The sequence below is a fragment of the Camponotus vicinus genome, unplaced genomic scaffold (assembly GCF_025532165.1).
Source record: "Camponotus vicinus isolate PSW18456_S1 unplaced genomic scaffold, iyCamVici1.0 SCAF_14, whole genome shotgun sequence".
NCBI lineage: Eukaryota > Metazoa > Arthropoda > Insecta > Hymenoptera > Formicidae > Camponotus > Camponotus vicinus.
The window spans coordinates 13863413-13885000 of record NW_028141950.1 but is presented as its reverse complement, the minus strand read 5'-3'; the positions used below and the strand labels follow the sequence as shown (position 1 = coordinate 13885000).

General features: G+C 38.0%; 2 protein-coding genes across 12 annotated transcripts in view; one reads left to right on the top strand and one right to left on the bottom strand.

Moving 5' to 3' along the window:
• Pld (Phospholipase D) overlaps positions 1 to 15494 on the top strand; it is a 26748-nt gene extending 11254 nt beyond the window's left edge. For 5 of the 9 annotated variants that reach the window (XM_083089366.1, XM_083089368.1, XM_083089369.1 and 2 more), the window contains 3 exons: positions 13494 to 13734; positions 14793 to 15122; positions 15186 to 15494. In XM_083089366.1, the coding sequence (XP_082945492.1) occupies positions 13494 to 13734; positions 14793 to 15122; positions 15186 to 15287 (673 nt within the window). In that variant the 3' untranslated portion in view covers positions 15288 to 15494. Of the gene's footprint in view, positions 1 to 1220; positions 1341 to 13493; positions 13735 to 14792; positions 15123 to 15185 lie in introns of those variants that run through there. The other 4 variants (XR_014436781.1, XM_083089370.1, XM_083089371.1 and 1 more) reach the window with 4 other exon arrangements.
• Positions 1 to 21588, bottom strand: part of LOC145965795 (uncharacterized) — a 407995-nt gene that overhangs the window by 126341 nt on the left and 260066 nt on the right. The gene's annotated exons all lie outside the window — the stretch shown is intronic.

Sequence of the window (21588 nt, the reverse complement as noted above, 5' to 3'; positions counted from 1 at the left end):
TTTTGCAACTTGATAAAAAATTTTTTTTTCAAAAAATTGTAAGAACAATTTTTTAAAAATTTTTCTTTGATTTTTTTTTACATGGCTTTAAAATCAACTTTGTATTTTGTTTTTAAATAACGCCGACTTTGGTGCCTAATGTGTAATACCACATGGAGATTGCTGGTCGGATTTTGCACATCGTGTATGCATATGTGCGTGTCTTACAGAAGAGATAAAGACTTCGCAGTATTTAATGAGTTGAAACTCCTTTGCTGTATTTTGTTCCTTTGAATGACGCAAACATCATTGGTGGACACATGTTGAAAAACAACCAGAAATCTGTTTCTTTTAGCTGAACTGATTGTACTGTACAGTCCAGAGTTTATCTTTTTCCTTCTAATGGAGTAAAAAAAAATAAATTCTGAACTAGTGCAGCTAGTTCAGCTAAAAAAAACATCTAGTATACTATTAAGCGCAGACCAATCAGAGATTGCACTATATATATACAGGGTGTCAGGGCTATCTGTTGCCAAAAAAAACTCTTGTAGCTTACCTCGAGAGCTTTTCAAAACACTATAATAAAATATTTTTTCATCGAGTACTTTTCGAGTTATGAGGCGTGAAATAATTTCTTAATTTTTACATAAATCATAAAATAGCTAGTAAAAATTCATTTTTCGATTATCTTACCTTAATACTTTTATGTTCAAAATAATGAGAGAAATCAATTGGTGTAAAGAAAACACAATTGTTTCGAAAAAAAATATGTAATTATTAATTGCAAATTACATATTTTTTCTTTGACACCCTGTATACATGTGTATGCGCGCGCGCGCGCACACACACACATGTATATACAAGGTGTCCTGTTATAATTGCCTAAATTCTCGTATGCAGGTAGAGCGGGTTAAATTGAGTAGGAAAGTCTTCTATTATTTTGCGATCTTTGAAATAATTAATTAAATATTAATTTAAAAAGATCGGTCAATTTGCATGACTAGGAGCGTGCGAGAAAAGCCGTACTATAACCTAATAATAGCCAAGCGGTGAAGCGGTTACATGCGCAGAGCGCTCATCGAATGTAACTCTGAAGCGCCGCGCGCCGCCATCATGTTTTGGATGTTCTACTCATCTGATTTAACTCGCTCTATTTACACACGAGAATTTAAGCGATTATAACAGGATATCCTATACACACACACACACACACACACACACAGCACCGGGTCTCCCCCCAGGTGTATTAAGTGACCTTACTCCAGCAACCGGGGCTCTGCTGGAGCGGACTGCTATTTCCCTAGGTACTCGTGGGAATAAGATGGAAGTTTTAAACCAAAATATTAATATCGACATAAAGAAGACTAGGACTCAAACTCAGCAAACGGCACAGGACACAAGTGCTGCAACAAAAATGGAGAAAGCGATGGAGCGGCACGGACAGCTCATCACGGACTTGCTCAGCTTCATAAAAGGGAAGTCGAACGTCCACATGGGCATCCGCAACATGGCTCCCTGGGGAGCTCTTTCAGAAGGATTCGGGAGCTAGAGATAACCCGTACCGCAGGCGAGTGACCACTCACCTCGACTGGCGTAGCGCAGACATCTCCGCGGCTTCTTCGGAAGAGCTCGGAAATGGTGAAGAGCACGGAGACAGACGAAGATGAAATGAAGCTTACTCCGAAGCCGAGACAAACCCGTAATGCAAAGCGGAGAAAGCGTAACTCACTCGGATTGGACATGATGGAAACCAAGAAAAGGAAAGAACGAGGAACCACCCCGTCAGCTGAACAGCAAACGCAGGCTGCTAACAACCAGGAGTGGCAGAAAGTGACAGTAAAGAAAACACAGAAGAAGAGAGGTGCAGCAACAAGACCCAATGCGCTCCTCATCCGCCCGAAGGACGAGGAGAAATACTCCGAAATACTTAAACGGGTAAAAAAGGACGATCCCCTCAAGCAAGTCGATGATTGCGTAGACAAGATACGCAAGACGACCACAGGCGATATGCTGATCGTCCTGACCAAGGAAGACGCTGACAAAGCTCTCAGCCTGCAAAGGGCGATAGCCGAACTCCTCGGAGATGAGGCATAGGTACTCAACAAAGTGCAGGAGGAGGATCTTGAAATCAAAGACCTTGACGAAGCGACCACCAAAGAGGAGGTCCTCGAAGCTCTGCGGAAAGCAACAGGTGAGAACTGCAAAATTACAGCGGAAGCGATTAAGTCTCTGCGAAAGGCGTATGGGGGAACTCAAACTGCTTCTGTTCGGATAGCAGCGGCAGTGGCCAAGAAAATAGTCGGAGAGAAAGGCAGAATCAAGATAGGCTGGGTTAATTGCAGCATAAAAGGAGTCGAGAGGCCCGTCAAGTGTTTCAGGTGCTGGCACTATGGACATCTCGCAAGCAAATGCAAGAGCGAAGTTGACAGATCCAAGCTCTGCATCAAATGTGGAGAAGACGGCCACAAAGCGGCCGACTGCAAGAAGGAGACCAGGTGCACCCTTTGCGTCGAAAAGGGCAATACGGGGAACTGCGCTCATGTGGCTGGTAGCAACAGGTGCCCAGCTTTTCAAGAGACACTTTAGGCGCTAAGCAACAAAAGGCGATGAGGATCCTGCAGCTTAACCTCAATCACTGCGAGGCTGCACACGATCTGCTTACCCAGTCAGTGCGGGAGCTGAAGTCGGACCTGGCGATTATATCGGAGCCGTATAGACATCTGGATACCCAAACGTGGGTCTCTGATGCCAGCAAGAAGGCCGTCATCTGGGCCTGTGGCAGGTACCCGCTTCAAGACGAGTAGCAACGCCGAGAATGGCTTTGCGAGAGCGAAGTTGGACAACATCCAGTTCTACAGCTGCTATGCTCCGCTCAGCCTTTCGCTCAATGAGTTTACTGGCTTTCTGGATAGGCTAACCAAGGACGTGAAGGAGCACTCCCTCGTGGCAATAGCCGGAGACTTCAACACCTGGGCTGTTGAGTGGGGAAGTAGGGAGACCAATGCAAAAGGGCAAGCGCTGTTGGAGGCCATGTCTTCGCTCGACGTGGTCCTGCTAAACAGCGGTGATGGGCCGACATTCGCGAGAGGGGGGGGGGGCAAGCTCAATTGTGGACCTCACCTTCGTGAGCAGCAACCTCGCGAGGGGAACTGCTCCTGGAAAACGACGGGTGTCTGCACTGCCAGCGATCATTGTGCAATAACTTGGAGCATAACCACCAATACGAGAAGGAGGGGGTCGATGCCCAAGAAGTTAAACTCGCATAGGTGGAAGGTGAGTACTTTTGATCCAGTTTCGTTCCGAGTGGCACTAGACGAGCGCCCTGCCAGAGGCAACAATGCCACGGAAAAGGCGGATGACGTCATCAGGAGAGTCGCGGCGTGCGACGCTACTATGCCACGGAAGCGGCAAGTCAGCTCCCACCGACATACTGGTGGAGCGACACGATCGCTGCCCTACGAAGGGCATATGTGCAAGCGAGAAGGCTGTCCCAGCGCGGCCGGAAGAAACTGAACGCCAAAGAACTGGAGGTGAAATGCAAAGAAGCACGCCGGAAACTAACCAAAGCTATGAAGAGCAGTAAGAAGCAATGCTGAGACGAGCTACTCAACGAGGTCGAGAAAGACCCGTGGGGCAGACCTTACAAAGTGGTTATGACGCGACTGAAGAGTCAACCGATGCCACCGCCTGCCTGCCCGTAACTACTAAGGAAGATAGTCACGGTGCTGTTCCTCCATCAACCAGAATGTGATTTCACCTTCGAGGACAGCGAGAAGGAGATGATCCCGCCAATCACGGAAGAGCAGTTAATGGAAGCCTGCGGTAGAGTGAAGAACACCAAGGCTCCAGGCCTGAATGGAATCCCCAACACGGTCCTGAAAACAGCTGTCAATGCAATGCCAGGAATATTTCTGGACATATACAACACGTGCCTCCAGGAGGGTACCTTCCCGGCAAAGTGGAAACAGCAGAGACTAGTGCTTCTTCCCAAGGGGAGGAAACCGTTGGACGAATCTTCATCTTATCGGCCACTCTGCATGCTAGATACAGCTGGTAAAATCTTAGAACGTATTGTCCACAGAAGAATTGAAGCAGCAGTCGAACCGCACCTGGCCGACAACCAATACGGTTTTCATAAGGGCCACTCTACGCTCGATGCCATTGACGTGGTGGTAAGTACAGCCAGAGAAGCGATCTCGGGAAACAGGTGGAGAGGAGGCACGAAGAGGTATTGCCTTGTGGCCACCTTGGACGTAAGGAATGCTTTCAACTCCGCTAAGTGGAACTGCATCATGAGGGCTCTCTCTGGAGCGAACGTGCCAGGATACTTGCGGAGAATGGTAGCCAGCTACTTCACCGACAGGATCCTAAAGTACGACATAGAGGATGGTCCCAAGGAGTACAAAATTACCGGTGGCGTACCCCAGGGCTCGGTCTTGGGTCCCCTTTTGTGGAACACCATGTATGATGGACTATTAAAAATAGTGTTACCAGACGAGGCGAGGCTGGTCGCATTTGCAGACGATGTGGCAATCGTAATCATAGCGAAACAACTTGCGGAGATCAACTTGATCTTCGACGAGGTATTCGCGAAAATCCGCGAGTGGATGGGGGCAGCTGGCCTGGGGCTGGCTGAACACAAGACGGAAGCCGTGCTGCTTACTAGCAGGAGACATTTGGAAACGATCACACTATAAGTCGGTGACTGCGAGATCACTTCCCAGTCGTTCATCCGCTATCTGGGAGTGATGATTGACACGAGACTAAGCTTCAGGCAACAGGCGGAACAAGTCAGCGCTAAGGCATCGGCAGAAGAGCACTGCTGTCAGCGGTGGTGACATCAGTGCTTACATATGGCATTGCCATTTGGGCCGATGCACTGAAGACACAAGAAAGACGATGCAAAATGGCACCGGTCTACCGGCTGAGTGCCTTGCGGGTCGCCAGCACATTTCGTACGGTGTCGGAAGATACAGTGTGTGTCTTGGCAGGAATGGTACCACTCGGATTGTTAGCGGAGGAACGAAGGTCTTTGTTTCGCCGCAGAGGATCGAAACCGCAGAGCGCAGCAGAGCTGAGGCAGAGGAGCGGCGGAAAAGCCTTCAAGATTGGCAACAACTGTGGGACGCCTCGCCCAAGGGCAGGTGGACTCATCGCCTGATACCGGAAGTGAGTCGTTGGGTGAACCGTAGCCACAGGGAAGTCAACTACCACCTCACGCAGCTACTTTCAGGACACGGATGCTTCCGGGCATATCTCTATAAATACAACCATGAGATTTCCCCGGAGTGTCTGGCGTGTAACAATGAAGCGATCGAGGACGCTGAGCATGTATTCTTTGCGTGCCCTCGCTTCGCAAAATACCGACGAGCATTGGAGGATGATCTTGCAATGGGGATCTCACCAGAAAACTTTGTGAGGGTCATGCTCACTTCAGAGGCAGCATGGCATGCAACATGTATGTTTCTTGTTTAACAAAATGGTTAATTTCAATGCAATTGTTGGTGAAAACGAAACTGCTTTATTATCTTTTGCTTACAAATTTCGCTCGTGCCAGACAACGACTGCGTTCATGCCAGACAACGACTGCGCCGCTCGCACCGCTAGTGACTGAAGCGCCACGCACTTTAACGCCCTAGTAGTTAAATTAACGCGCCATGTTTGAATAAATGCATTAACCTATTTAAACTAAATAATGCTTCAACATTTCCGCCCCCCTTGAAAGGTTCTTTCAAATTAAATTTCAATGACTAAATAACGCAATAAACATGACAATAAACTAATGACAAGGATATAAACGAGAATAAACATAAGTAAATATGAAACAAACTAAAAGAGTAGAAATTAAGAATACTCTGTAACATTGTCCATTGGTATAGGACAAGCATCTCGCACTGATCGTTTATATTGTCCTTTAGCAGTTTTTACTGTTATCACTCTTATTTTACCATCTGGTCCTGGATGCACTTCGTGAACTCTTCCAATCGCCCATTGTAGAGACGGTAAGTGATCTTCCCTTAAGAGAATTAAAGTTCCCTTTCTAATAGTCTCGTCTCCGGTGGTCCATTTTTGTCTGCGTTGTAGTTCTGTTAAATATTCCCTTTGTCAACGAATCCAGAAGTCTTGATGAACCTTCTGTATATGCCATCTACTCAATTTGTTGTCAGGAATATCTAAATAACTCCTCTGAGCTGGCTGCATCATATAATCGCCGATTAGAAAATGTGATGGCGTTAAAAACGATAAGTCCTTTGGATCTGTAGATAGAGCAGTCAATGGGCGTGAATTTAAGACCGCCTCAATTTCGACTAACAATGTATAACACTCCTCTAAAGTTAATATAAGACCCTTGGTCACTGCGTAAAAGTGTTTCTTCATACTTTTTACCGATGACTCCCACAATTAAAATTAGGGGTTCTTGGGGGAATAAATTGCCAATTAATTTTTAGTTTCGTTAATTCTTCTTATATAGTCTCCTTTTGTTGACTCAGGAACTCATATATTTCTTTTAACTCTCCTGCTGCCCCAACAAAGTTAGTAGCATTATCCGAGTATAAGTGTGAACAAATGCCACGTCTTCCGGTGAAGCGTCGTAAAGCTGCCATAAAAGCTTCAGTTGTCAGATCCGTAACTAATTCTAAATGAACTGCTTTGGTACTGAAGCAGACAAACAAAGCGACGTAAGCCTTAGAAATATGTACTCTTCCTCGTCTTCTGGTTTCTCTTACACGCAATGGACCTGCGTAATCCACTCCACTTATTGCAAATGGACGTAAGAATCCGGTAACTCTTGATTTTGGTAGATCTCCCATTTTAACTTGTATCTTCGCTGGATGTAAATGAAAACAATTCAAACAAGATCTAATAGTTCTACGAGCTTCTGTTCTTCCTGATAGAACCCAATATTTTTGTCTTACAGATGCCAATAACTGTTCCGCTCCACAGTGAAGTAATCGGATATGCTCCGCCTTGAATATTAATCTAGTTACACGATGTTTGCCTGGTAGCACGATTGGATGTTTGGCTCTTTCTGACATCTCCGCATGACGTAATCTACCTCCTACACAGATTAAATCTTCTTTGTTCAAAAATGGATCGAGTGCTAAGAGTTTGCTATTCCTGTTGATAGCTTGATTGTTCTGCAAACAGGCAAGCTCCTGTGGAAAGGCTTCCTTCTGAACTAACTTTATGATTGTCTTCTCTGCTTGGTCCAATTCAAAGACAGCAAAGGCTTGGCCCATGAGTGTTTCTTTTCTGCATCGTTTTATGAACCTGTAACAATAAGCTACAATCCTACATAGTTTAGTAAACGAAGATACATCAGGTAATACATGTGAACTTGATTGTACTGCTGCAAAGTTAACAACAGTTTTTCTCTCTGGCAACTCTATCTCGTTACTAGGTTGCTCAGGCCAAGGACCTTCTTCTTTTAGCCATTTAGGTCCATGCCACCATAATTCATTGCTTTTCAAATCTTCAATGGTTGTTCCTCTAGACAAAATGTCTGCCGGATTTTCTGACGAAGAAACATGTTGCCACACTTCCTGCAAACCAAGCGTTTGAATCTCTGAAATTCGGTTTGCTACAAAGGTCTTCAAGGTACTAGGACAGGTACGTATCCATCCAATTACAATAGTAGAGTCACTCCATAAGTGTATCTCCTTGATCTTGTTTCCTATAGCTTCGTGAACCGTTTTACAAAGTCTTGCTAGTAGTAGAGCAGCACAAACTCTAATTTGGCAATAGTCATAACCTTCAACGGGGCTACTCTTGTTTTAGCGCAGATTAAATGACAAGAGGGTTTGCCATTTTCGTCATAAGTAACTGCATACAAACAAGCTTCATATGCTTTCTCTGAAGCATCGCTAAATCCATGAATAATTATTTCTTCTGAAGAATGCGGATTCTTTATTTGACGAGGTATCCTTAAGTCATTAAGACTTTCTAAAGATGATTGGAAACTCTTCCATTTACTATGAATGGTTTGAGGTAAACTTTCATCCCATTCAATATTAAGGCACCATAACTGCTGCATGATGACCTTTGCCACTATCAAAATAGGTCCAATGAGACCCAAGGGATCAAATATCTGTGCTATTTCTGACAGAACAACACGCTTAGTTATCTTCCCTCCTCCGATACTCTTCGTATTGTATTGTAAAAAATCTTTGTGATTCCATAAAACGCCTAAAGTTTTTAACGAAGTCTTGCTGCTCAATATTAATGAATCATCTGACTTACTGTCTTCTAGTAAATGATCTAAGATTTTCTCATTATTCGATCTCCATTTCCTTAGATGAAATTGTCCCTTGGCTAAGAGATCAGTGAGCTGTTTTTGCAAAGCAATGGCATCTGCTACTGTATTTGCTCCTGTTAACACATCATCCATGTAAAAGTCGGACATTAAAACTGGTTTTGCTAATGGGAAATTTCCATCTTCTTCTTCTGCTAACTGTTTCAAACAGCGCATCGCAAGAAATGGTGCGCAAGTAGTGCCATATGTAACTGTGTTCAAAGTGAACGTATTTAGTGGATCCTCTTCGTCTTTTCTCTAAAGGATCAGCTGCCAATGAAGATCTTCTTGCGCCACTAAAATTTGCCTGAACATCATAGCGATATCTCCTGTAAGCACGTATTCATACATCCTGAATCTTATTAAAATGTGTAGTAAATCAGCTTGCAAGTTAGGTCCGGGATACAGCATATCGTTCAATGATTTGTTGTTATCTGTCTTTGCTGAAGCATCAAACACAACTCTCAGCTTCGTGGTGAGGCTATCTGGACGGATCACTGGCTGATGTGGAAGAAAATACAAATCTTTTTTTACATCCTCTTGTAATGACAGACTCATATGTCCACGTCTCTCGTAGTCTTCCATGAATTGTACATATTCCGATTTTAACGATGGTTGTCTTTTAAAACGTCGTTCCAATGCATAGAATCTCTTCGTAGCTTGCGCTTTTGACTCGCCAAGTGTTACTGATTGATTTCTTGGCAAGCGTACTATAAATCTTCCTTGCGAATTTCTAGAGACTGTTTTGCTAAAGTACTCCTCACAATGTCTTTCCAGTGTGCTAAGCTTTCTGGGTTCAATTATCTCTTCTTGCGTCCAAAACTGCTCTATTTGCTCTTTTAAAGCTTGATTGGTCACTAAATGCGAGAATGAAGTTGTACTTGTGCTAACCTTTGGACTGATAATCTCACCACCTATAATCCACCCAAGTTGTGTTTTCTGCCAAGTAGGATGTCCTCGTGCCTTCTTTATTTGCCCTACACACAAAATATTCCAAAATAGACCTGCTCCTATTAACACATCGATTTTACCTGGCTTATCAAATGCTGGATCGGCCAATCGATGATCTTCTGGTTTGTCGAGAAGCTTCTTATTTATTTTAATTTGCGGTAGCCTTTCCGTTATATATGGTAATACCAAGCAATCTAAGTCTGCTTTAAATCCAGAATGTCGCGATTCAATTTGTACCTTGGTGGCCTTTCCTATTTCCACCGCATTACGCATTATGCCATTGACTGCAAATGATTCCTTTCTAAGCGGTAGTTGTAATTTTTGCGCTAACTCTTCTGTAATAAAGTGGGATTGCGACCCAGGATCCAACGAAACTCTACAGATGTGTCTGTTGCCTTTTACATCACGTATGTACACTTGAGCAGTTGATAAGACGACTTGAGTAGCTGGTTTTAATCTTACTTCCTCTATCTCATTTTGCCTTAAATTTTTATGCTCTTTCTTTCTGGTACAATGCATGGATACAACTTCCTCTGAATTCTTCCTCAAAGAGTCTTGAGCTTGAAGTTCTTTAGATAAATCTACTTGCTCTGTGTGCAACAAAGTATTATGAGCTATAGCACATTTGCGACACTGATGATTTACAGTTTCTTGCATAGTGGCCTGCTTTCAAACAATTAATGCACAATTGATGCACTTTTGCTGTAGCGAGACGATCCTGTGTAGATTGCTTTAAAAACTCTGGGCAGTTGAATAAACAATGACTTTCTTTGCACACGAGACATACTTGCGAAATCGTTGCCAAAGTTATACGTTTGTCATTTCTCTTTACGTTACTCTTTAGCATTATTTCTGATTGGTTTTTGCTACTGTCCAACATCTCTAAGGTGCGACATCTTTCACTTAAGAAATCAAGAAATTCTTCTGTTGTGGGCATGTACTCTGTTCCTCTTTGTCCTACTTCTTCTTCCCATTCTCGTTGAGAATGATAATCTAGTTTACTTCTTGCGAGAAATATAATTATAGTACTCCATTGAATTACGGGCTGCTTTAAAACTTCCAATGCTGTTAAATGTGTACGAATATGCATGATAAATTGTTTCAAGGATACATGTTTATCTTTTGTAATTGCAGGAAAATCTAATAATCTTGACAAGTGACTATTTATAATTAACTTGTTGTTTTCATAACGCTTTTTCAATAAATCCCATGCCGTCATGTAATTTTCTGCTGACGTCGTTAGCCCATTTATTGCTTTTAAAGCCTCATCCTTCAATACGCTGCGTAAGTATTGAAACTTTTGCACTGGTGACAACTTGCTATTATCATGTATGAGAGATGTGAATGCGTCTTTAAATAACATCCACTGATCGTACTCTCCTGCAAATATAGGCAGTTTTAACGTAGGCAATTTTACATCTATATTACCTGTCGGTGCTTGTGCTCTATCCTCTTGTACGTTCTGTGGAACCTTCACGGGAGATCGTGTTGCTGCTGTAATGGAACAGGTTATGTCTAATGCTTGGTAGTAGCAATCCTCAAAAACAATCCTTTCTCCCTCTTCCTCCTGCGTGATTTGTTCCAACTGTTCGTCATCCTTTGTTCTCGTAATCTCTATCTGTGTTTGTGTATCATTGAATGCTGTCCATAATTCTTGCAATTTGTCATATCGCGATTGCGCTTGCTCAAAAGTTATATTTTGCTTCGAGCTCAAAAATGTGTTTACTCGCGTAACTTGTCCTTTTATTTGCGCACGTGTTGCTTTTAGCCTTTTCAATTCCGCCATTTTTTTGATTATATGCAATATGCGAACGCCTCTAATGTTTCACTGCTTGAACTGTTTTTCCGTGGCTCTTACTTATTCTCGAGCTGCACGTTGGGCGCCAAATGTTTCTTGTTTAACAAAATGGTTAATTTCAATGCAATTGTTGGTGAAAACGAAACTGCTTTATTATCTTTTGCTTACAAATTTCGCTCGTGCCACGACAACGACTGCGTTCGTGCCAGACAACGACTGCGTTCATGCCAGACAACGACTGCGCCGCTCGCACCGCTAGTGACTGAAGCGCCACGCACTTTAACGCCCTAGTAGTTAAATTAACGCGCCATGTTTGAATAAATGCATTAACCTATTTAAACTAAATAATGCTTCAACAATGTAACTTTGCCACAAAAGTCCTTGAGGAATTGCGCGCCGAAGAACAGAAGAGGTAAAAGAGGAAAAGCTGGGAGGGAGAAGCAGCCAGAACTCCGAATTCAACCACCAACACCCAGGTGATAGTGGAGGACACATGACTGCATAGTGGAGTCGCAGGAAGACCGATCGCGGTAGCCTCCCCCACGAAGTAATACCTAACGGTGGTCCCGTGGGTAAATAAATGACAAGGAGATGGAGGTTTAGGTGTTTAGTCGGTAGGGGCTGTGTAGGAAAACAACACACACATTACACAATAATAAAAGCCGAGTCCGACACGTTGTGCGTAAACGCATTCACCCCTCCTAAAAAAAAAACACACACACACACATATTAGAGTATATAAATTTATTATATAATAAGAAAGATATACACACACACATTAAATATTATTATTTACTATATTGTAAAACAAATAGATATGTTATATTTAAATTTAAGCCAAATAGTTTTCCACATCTTTGAGGTGCTATTGTAGATATGTTTTTCTGAGTGATTTTTTCAATAGGCTTATTTCACTAAAGTTGCAAACTTTATTTACATTTTGTTGCTTTGAGGTACGAAACATCAACATCAATTTTGATGAACTTGCATCAGTGAGAATAATGATCGCTTAAAGAAGATTGTGCACTTGATTTTACGAGTATATGCTTCATATATACTCGTTTATGCTATCTTTGAAAATGAGGCTTCACATAAATATGTTGAACAAACATTAAAAAAGATTTAAGTCCGAATATAGCAATTATCGAGGATATTTGGCTTTATTAAAAATTTTGAAAAATTCTACATCTGTTTTTGATCACAATTTCAATGAAATATTGCTTGTAAATCATATAGTTCTGACTGAAGATCAACACTTTATTTAATTACACAGACCTGCGAGGGTCAGTTACAAAAAGCAGAGTAGGTGAGTCTGATAGATTTTTTACGCTGAAAACGAATCTGGCCAGAATTTCCTCAGCACGTCAGGTTTTCAGATAATTTATAGTTAAGTAGTCCAAAAATCGTAATTTCGGCAAATTTCATGAATTTATTATAGAAGAACCTAATTTTTTGAAATATTTCTGCCAATGGCATCGTATAATACTAGTCTTTTATAGTACTAGCCTTTCAAATCCATTTTCAATTATCGCTGCACGATTTTCTTTCGTTGAGATATACAAGTATGAAGTTATAAGAAAATTTACGTTAAAGAAAATTTATATATACATAAGTATCAATATGGCAGATTCATTATCTTGAAATTTGAAAAGGCTTACATGTGTGAGATTCGGTTGTCCAAAAAAGTCCTGTAAATATATCTAATATAGTTGTTACACATTTTGATAAATTTTAAATTTTATACCTTTTATTGTGAACCTTTTATTGTGAACCTTTTATTCTGTCCGCCATATTGGATGCGCCACTTTTAATTTCAAAAAATGACAGGCGGTGTTTAAAAATTTATGTTTTTACCCAAATTTTGATTCGTGATAAGACAGAGAGGTAACACGGTTGACTAGGAATGGCTTATTGGACCACGATGCATGATCAGTCTTATAACTTGTATATCTCAGCAAAAAAAAATCGTGCGGCAGCAATCGAAAATGGATTTGAAAGATGAAGACTAATACTATAGGATGCCGAAATTGGCAGAAATATTTTAAAAATTAGATTATTATAATAAATTTATGAAATTTGCCGAAATAGCCATTTTTGAACTATTTAACCACAAATTATTCAAAAACCTGACGTGCTGGAGAAATTCTGCGGCCAGATTCGTTTTTAGCGTCAAAAAATCTATCAGATTCACCTACTCTGCTTTTTGTAACTAACCAAACCTAAAATGTCGCAGGCCTATGTTATTATAGTTTAAGGATTATGCGTGCGTGCAATGAAAATATTTAGCTTATTGTTAGCGTAATGAATTAAATAATATAAGGTTTTCATACGAACGCATATAGTTAGCATTCCTTTTTTATTTTTTCTAAAAAGAATTTTTAACGATTTTTAATACATACATTAAATTACATTAAATTGAAAAAAAATATAGTACATACATATAAATTTTTTTTCTATGTTATTTAATGACAGGGGAAAGGATGCTATTCTAAATCAACTTATAGAAGCAGGTATAGAAGATCCTAGTGAATACATTACATTCCATGGTTTGAGGACACATTCCATGTTAAATGGTACAATGATAACAGAACTTATCTATGTTCACAGCAAACTAATAATAATAGATGATAACACAGTAATCTGTGGATCAGCTAATATAAATGATAGAAGTATGGTTGCTACAAGAGACAGTGAGATAGCCGTAATAATTCGTGTAAGTATATTTACTTATCATTATACCACAGCCTTATTTTATCTTGTATCCTCATTACGAAAAAGCAAGTCGTAATATATAATCTTTCAATCATGCAAGATATGAGTGGACAATATTTCGAATGTATATGTAATATAAATAGTGAATATATGTGTGTGTATAATATTATACTATATATATATATATATATATATATATATATATATATATATATATATAATATTGGTAACATTGAATATTAAAGATGATCTCATTGATTTCAATAATCTTAAAATATATTATGGAAAAAAGAGCATTTTGCAAGAGTGTTCTTCGATAAATTTTAAATATTGCTCAGCTTTAAATTTAAGTATCAAAAGACTTGATATTGCCCATCATTTCGATATAAAATTAAAAATATACAGTTCTAGATGAGATAGATTTATATGATTTTCTCCAAACAAAGCAGGATCTATTTCACATCAACACTATTTTGATAATTGGTAAGGTCACCCCTAATTTACAGTAAATATTTTTTAATAAAGACTTGCCCTTCTCCTAAAAATTTTCGTACATTTTATTTTTATGATTTATATAATTTTGTTAATTGCTATAAAAAACTTGAGTTTTTGTTAGAATGGCACTTCTAAATATTTATTTACTACCATGTTATATTATTTTAATAAACCGTGTTTACTGGATAATGACTTTTATCAATAGTAAATTCCAAACAATTATACTTTTTTTCCTAATAGCAAAAACATTATTTTTACATATAAATTATCGATATATGAGAGTTAATTATTTTTATCTATTTTATATAATAATATATATACACACGCGAATTTTGCAACAGAACATTTTAATATTTATTTAGGTTTGATGTTATATTTAGTATATATATCTTTGATTTATATTGTTATAATATTTTATGCTATAATATATTTTTTGTTATAATATATTTTATGTTATTTTTATGTTATAATATTTGATGAAACGAGTTGTTAATTTTATCACATTTCGTTCTGTATCTTCTTCATATATCGGTATAAATTAATAAATGTTATAATTGTAAACAGGATCAAGAATTTGAAGATGGACGCATGAATGATATACCTTTTCTTTGTGGCAAATTTGCTTCTTCTTTAAGAAAACAATTATTCCGCGAACATTTGGGACTATTAAAAACTAAAGAAGATATCAACATCAATGATGCTATTATTAAATCCTTCTACAAGGACATATGGTGCGCTAGAAGCAAACAAAATACAGAAATATACGAAGAAGTATTTCAGTGTATTCCCACTGATAAAGTAGTCAATTTATCTATGCTGAAACAATATCAAGATAAAATACCTATCTCATTATCTGAACCATTATTAGCACAAGAAATAGTGGAAAATATTAAGGTAAGTAAATCTTTTAAATGCTTATGTATCGTTTGTTTTTTATATTAAAAGAATGTCATTTAGGGTCACTTGGTCGATTTGCCATTACATTTTTTATGTAATGAAGATTTAAAACCTGCCGCTGCTACGGTAGAAGGAATGATGCCAACTGCGTTATGGACTTAAGTATGTGATATCATGAACGACAACGGAAGTTTTTAAAAAATTTATTGCATTTGAGTACAAATTAAAAATGTTATTAATACATAAATAGAAAAAATATCTATTAATATATAATACAATCTAAATTAATCAAAGATTATTTCATTTTTTTATGATTTATATTAACAAAAGAGAAACGGATTTTAGAACGAATAAATACTTTGTAATCACTTCAATGTGTTTCTATCTATTGTAAATTTTTCATTAAAATGGCAATAATAGTTCCGATTTTTAAATAAATTAAATTTAATTCTTAATTTAAAATATAAAAACAAATCATTTTTTTATATATAATAATTTTTATTTACTTTTTAAATTGTATAATAACACAGGCCTGCGAAGTTCAGTTATAAAAAGCAGAATAGGTGAATCTGATAGATTTTGTGACGCTGAAAACGAATCTGGCCGCAGAATTTCCTCAGCACGTCAGGTTTTTGAGTAATGTAGTTTTTTTGAGTTTGTAGTTGAATGGCCTAAAAATCGCTATTTTGGCCAATTTCATGAATTTATTGTGGGGTTCAACCCAATTTTTTGAAATATTTCTGCCAATGGTATCGTATAGTACTCACTTTTACCTTTCAAATTCACTTTCGATTACCGTCGCACGATTTTTTTTCGTTGAGATATAATATGTTATCGTTGAGATATAAATATGAATTTATAAGAAAATTTACAGACATCAATATGATAGATCTGTCATCTTGAAATTTAAAAAGATTGGCATATGTCAGGTTCGGTTGCCTAAAAAAGTATTTTAAAGAAATATCTAATACAATTGTCACACATTTTGATAAATTTTTTTAAATTTTGTGCCTTTTAATTGTGATTCTATCTGCCATATTGGATGCACTATTTTTAATTTCAAAAAGATGATATTTAAGACAGATGATATTTAAAAATGTATATTTTTACTTTAATTTTGATTCGTAGTGAGATAGAGAGGTGGCACAGTTGATTTAGAATGGCTTATTGAATCCCTGTGCATGACCGGTCTTATAATTTGTATATCTGAGCGAAAAAAAGTCGTGCGGCGGTAATCGAAAGTGGAATTGAAAGATGGAAGTGAGTACTATACGATGCCACTGGCAGAAATATTTCAAAAAATTTGGTTTCTGTTAAGTTTTTTATTGAATCTCGCGCTTTTATTTTTCTCTGTAATGATAATCGATAAATGAATCGAAGTCGAGCGAATTTTGGTGGATGTAAGTGAAGGTAGAGGAAGACATAAGATAGTAGTTTTTGCAGATGTACTTTACTGAAAATAAAAGTTTCTTTTTAACAAGTCTAAGTAGGTAATGCGTCTCTGAGTTAAACCTTTAAATTATAATAGGTTATGGGCCCAGTCTGCTCATATTAAAAAGGTGAATATTGTTGACGTGAAGACAGACAATAAAAGACAGACAATTGACGCAGTGAAAACAGGGTTATCATAATCTAAAAAAATTAACGTACGTACGAGAGCATCAAGTCAAGCGTGGTACAGTTAGATTGTGTGGATTCACAATGACGGATACCAGGATCGACATAGCATCGGTTGGAAAGTTCGATGGCAAGAACTATCATCAGTTCGAAGTTCCAGATGTGCTGTGCCTTACGAGCAAAAGACCTCTTCGAGATTCTCAAAGGAATCGAGGCAAGGCCGTCCTAGGAAGGGGACATGCGGAAAAAATGGATAAAGGACGATGCGTATGCCATGTTTCTGTTGATTTCGGCGATGGATTACTCCCAGATTACGCTTATCGAAAATTGTCAATCGTCTAAGCAAATTATGGATAAGTTAGATGCGATTTACGAACAAAAGACCGAAATGAATAAAATGATAGCGCACGAAAGATTTTCTCAGTATAAAATGAGTTCAAATGATTCGATAGCACAGCATATTGCAAAGATTGAGAATCTCGCGTAACAAATTAGAGATACGGGTGAAGGTATAAGCGATGTAGCGATAATGACTAAAATATTAGGTAGCTTGCCTCTAAAATTTAGAAGTTTTCGTCAAGCGTGCTTGTCATTAGATGAGAAAAAACAAACAATTCAAAATTTAACATCGCGTTTATTAGATGAAGATACAAGTTTAAGTACATCTGATAGTACTGAAGTCGCTCTTGCTACCTCATCAAACGTAGATAAATCCGTTACTCAAAAAGGGAATGAACAGCGGTCAAAATTAGATAAGTCGAAAATAATTTGTTATAAATGCCAAAAGAAAGGACATTTTGCTAAAGAATGTCGTGGAGAAAGAAGGTTTAGAAATCAGGAGCAACAAAACACACAGCATAAACCGCATCAAAATTCTCAGCAGGGAAATTATTCTGCATTTAATGTACAAGAAACTAATGTAAACAAGACATCGTCTATCTTAGAAAATGAGATATGGATTTTTGATAGCGGTGCTACCTCACACATGACATATCGGCGTGAATCACTCTTTGATTTTCAAGAAATCAATGATAATATTTTCGTTGTTCTAGGCAATGGCCAAGAATTAGCTATAAAAGGAAAAAGCAACGTCAAAATAAAGAAGCTTGTTAACAATAAATGGATTGAGGCGGTCATTGTTGATGTTTTGTACGTTCCAAATTTAAATAAGAATTTATTCTCAGAGAGAGTAATTACAAAGAGAGGTATGAAAATTGTTAAAAAAGGTATTTATGCGAACATCTTTGAAAATAATATGCTTACCGCTTCTGCAATACGTAAAGAAAATAATTTATATCATATGCAGTTTCAGACAGTTGTTGTGCAAGAAGCAAATGTAGTGACAAAGGAAAGCCTGCGCAGATGGCATGAGAGATTGGGTCACTTGAATATAAAATCTATTAAAGATATGGTTTCAAAGAGTTTAATTAGTGGCATAGAATTAACAGATGTAGAAAAATTTTTCTGTGAATCCTGTATGTATGGAAAACAGCAAGTTATATTTTACTCCATCTAAGCATATTAAAGCAAAACCTGGAGAATTGATTTATAGTGATCGCTGCGGGCCAATGTCTGTACCATCTGTGCAAGGTGCAAAATATTTTGTATTGTTCAAAGATGATTTGTCAGGATACAAAGTAGTTTTCTTCATCAAACATAAAAATGATACTCTAGAATGTTTTAAGGAATTTAATAGACTAGCAAAAAATAAGTTCGGTAATTCTGTAAAAATTTTGCATGTTGATAATAGCGGCGAATATTGTAACGAAGATTTTAGGGCTTATCTTTCACAATGTGGAATAATATTAGAGACCACTGCTCCCTCAACTCCTGAACAAAATGGAAGAGCAGAGCGTGAAATGCGAACGATTGTAGAGAGTGCCCGTTCGATGTTGTATGCAAAAGATGTTCCGTTATATTTATGGGCTGAAGCTGTAAACACAGCTGTCTACATATTGAACAGGACTGCAACATCACAAGCGCCAAATTCTACGCCCTACGAGCTTTGGACTGGGAAGAAACCTGCTCCAGATCATATTAGGACGTTCGGATGTGAAGCATTTTTACACATTCCCAAAGAACAACGTAACAAACTTGCAGCTAAAAGCAAAAAGCTGATGCTGGTCGGCTATGATAAGAATTCTACAAACTATCGTCTATATGACATTGAGACCAAAAAAATAAAGGTGTCACGTAATGTCATATTTAATGAAAATGCAACAGTATCAAAAGAAAGGAAGAACACTGCAAAGATAATTTTTGAGAATGGTACAGACGAAGCTCAATGTGAACCACCTGGAAGAAATCATGACAGGAATGTACATTTTCAAGAAGAGAATCAACTGGAAGATTCACAGCAACAAGACGTCCTCGATGAAAAGAATTCTACCATGGAATATAATCTGCGTTCCAGGGATAAAATTAGGCGACTACAGCGCTATGAGGCACATTATGCAGATATTCAGATTCCAGAGAGTTATAAAGAAGCGATAACTAGTTGCAAAAATAACGAATGGCGCGAAGCCATCCAAGAAGAAATTAATGCGCTTACAAGAAACAAGACGTGGGAAGACTCATCTTCCACAGGGAAAAGAAGCAATAAGTTCTCGTTGGGTTTTCAATATAAAACAAAAACCTAACGGGGAGATCACTCGCTTTAAAGCAAGACTCTATGCGAAAGGATTTGCTCAGAAAGAGGGTATTGATTTCACTGACACTTTTTCACCGACAGTGAGATATGATTCGATTAGGATTCTGCTAGCAATTGCGGTACAACGAGAATATGAAATCATGCAATTTGATGTAAAAACTGCATTCTTAAACGGCGAACTAAAAGAAGATGTATATATGCTACCGCCAGAAGGAATAGCAGTTAAATCTGGCATGATATGCAAACTTAACAAGACACTATATGGCCTTAAACAGGCTTTCCGCTGCTGGAATCAGCGTTTTGATGCTTTTCTAAAGGACATTGGATTTATTCAGAGTGATGCAGATAAATGTGTCTACCAAGGAACCTTCAATAAGTCCATAATATTACTCGCCCTGTACGTCGATGATGGATTAATAATGGGAAGTGACAAGAAAATTCTTCAAAATATTATATCAAAACTGAGGACAAGCTTTGAAATCACAGCAAGCACCGTAGGCTGTTTTGTTGGTATGGAGATAATACATGACAAAAACAAAGATTCTATATTTGTCAATCAGAAAAACTATATTAGACGAATAATTAAGAAATTCAATATGGAAGACGCAAAAACGGTTTCTACACCAGCTAATATTCATGTGCATTTATCTTTGGACAGCAACAATGGAACAAAAATCCGAGAAAAGCAGAAAGTTCCATACAGAGAAGCTGTTGGTAGTTTGATGTTCGCTGCAATTGTATCCAGACCAGACATTGCATTTTCAGTGGGAGTTGCAAGCAGATACCTTGATAAATATGATGAAACTCACTGGAATGCAATAAAAAGGACATTTAAATATCTTAAAGAAACGGAACATTATGGAATAATGTACACAAAGATTAATGCACCTAACATATTAAAAGGATACTCGGACTCTGATTTTGCTAGCGATACGGATACAAGAAAATCAACAACAGGCTACATCTTTAAACTGAGTAATGGACCGGTAACTTGGAATAGTCAACGTCAATCGACAGTATCCCTGTCGACAACAGAAGCAGAGTACATTGCTGCTTCCTGTGCAGCAAGAGAAGCTGTATGGATACGTCAACTACTACGAGATGTAAAGGAATCGTTGAATGAACCGACTCTTTATTGACAATCAAAGTGCCATCAAGTTGATACGTAATGCTGAGTTTCATAAGCGTACCAAACATATGGACATCCGTCACCATTATATACGCGAAAAATTAAACTGTGGCGACATAGACGTTCACTATGTTTGTAGTAAAAATTAACTTGCGGATATCCTAACAAAGGCAATCCCTCGTGATCAATTTCGATTCCTATGTACAGAGATCGGCATAACAAGCATTTAAATGTAATTAACGTGCAATATGTATGTGAATGATTATATGCAAATTTTGTTTTTATATTAAAGAAAAAGCACTCAATTAGTGGGAATGTTAAGTTTTTTATTGAATCTCGCGCTTTTATTTTTCTCTGTAATGATAATCGATAAATGAATCGAAGTCGAGCGAATTTTGGTGGATGTAAGTGAGGGTAGAGGGAGACATAAGATAGTAGTTTTTGCAGATGTACTTTACTGAAAATAAAAGTTTCTTTTTAACAAGTCTAAGTAGGTAATGCGTCTCTGAGTTAAACCTTTAAATTATAATAGTTTCCCCACAATAAATTCATGAAATTGGCTAAAATAGCGATTTTTGGGTCATTCAACTACAAATTACTGAAAAACCTGACGTATTGGGGAAATTCTGCGGCCAGATTCGTTTTCAGTGTTACAAAATCTATCAGATTTACCTACTCTGCTTTTTGTAACTAACAAAAGCTCAAATTTCGCAGGTCTTTGTAATTATCCAGATAGCAAAATCCAAATAGCTACATGTCAGCATATTCAATCATGATTTTACAGTAGATTCCTATTCATTACATCTGCAACTGCTTACTTTTTATCAGCATAAGCTACTGGCATTGTGTGAAAGCAAAAATGCAATAAAAGTCGAATAATATTTGCTATCAATTTGCTTATGATAGCAAATACATAGCAAAAATCGAGCAAGATACACCATAATAATCCGAAATAAATGATAGAAAATTAGCAACAATCAAGCATGCTTGATGAAGGGTGCTATCAATTATAATAGTAAAACGCAGCAAAAATGCAAAATGACTTGTTATAAATTAAATATTACAGC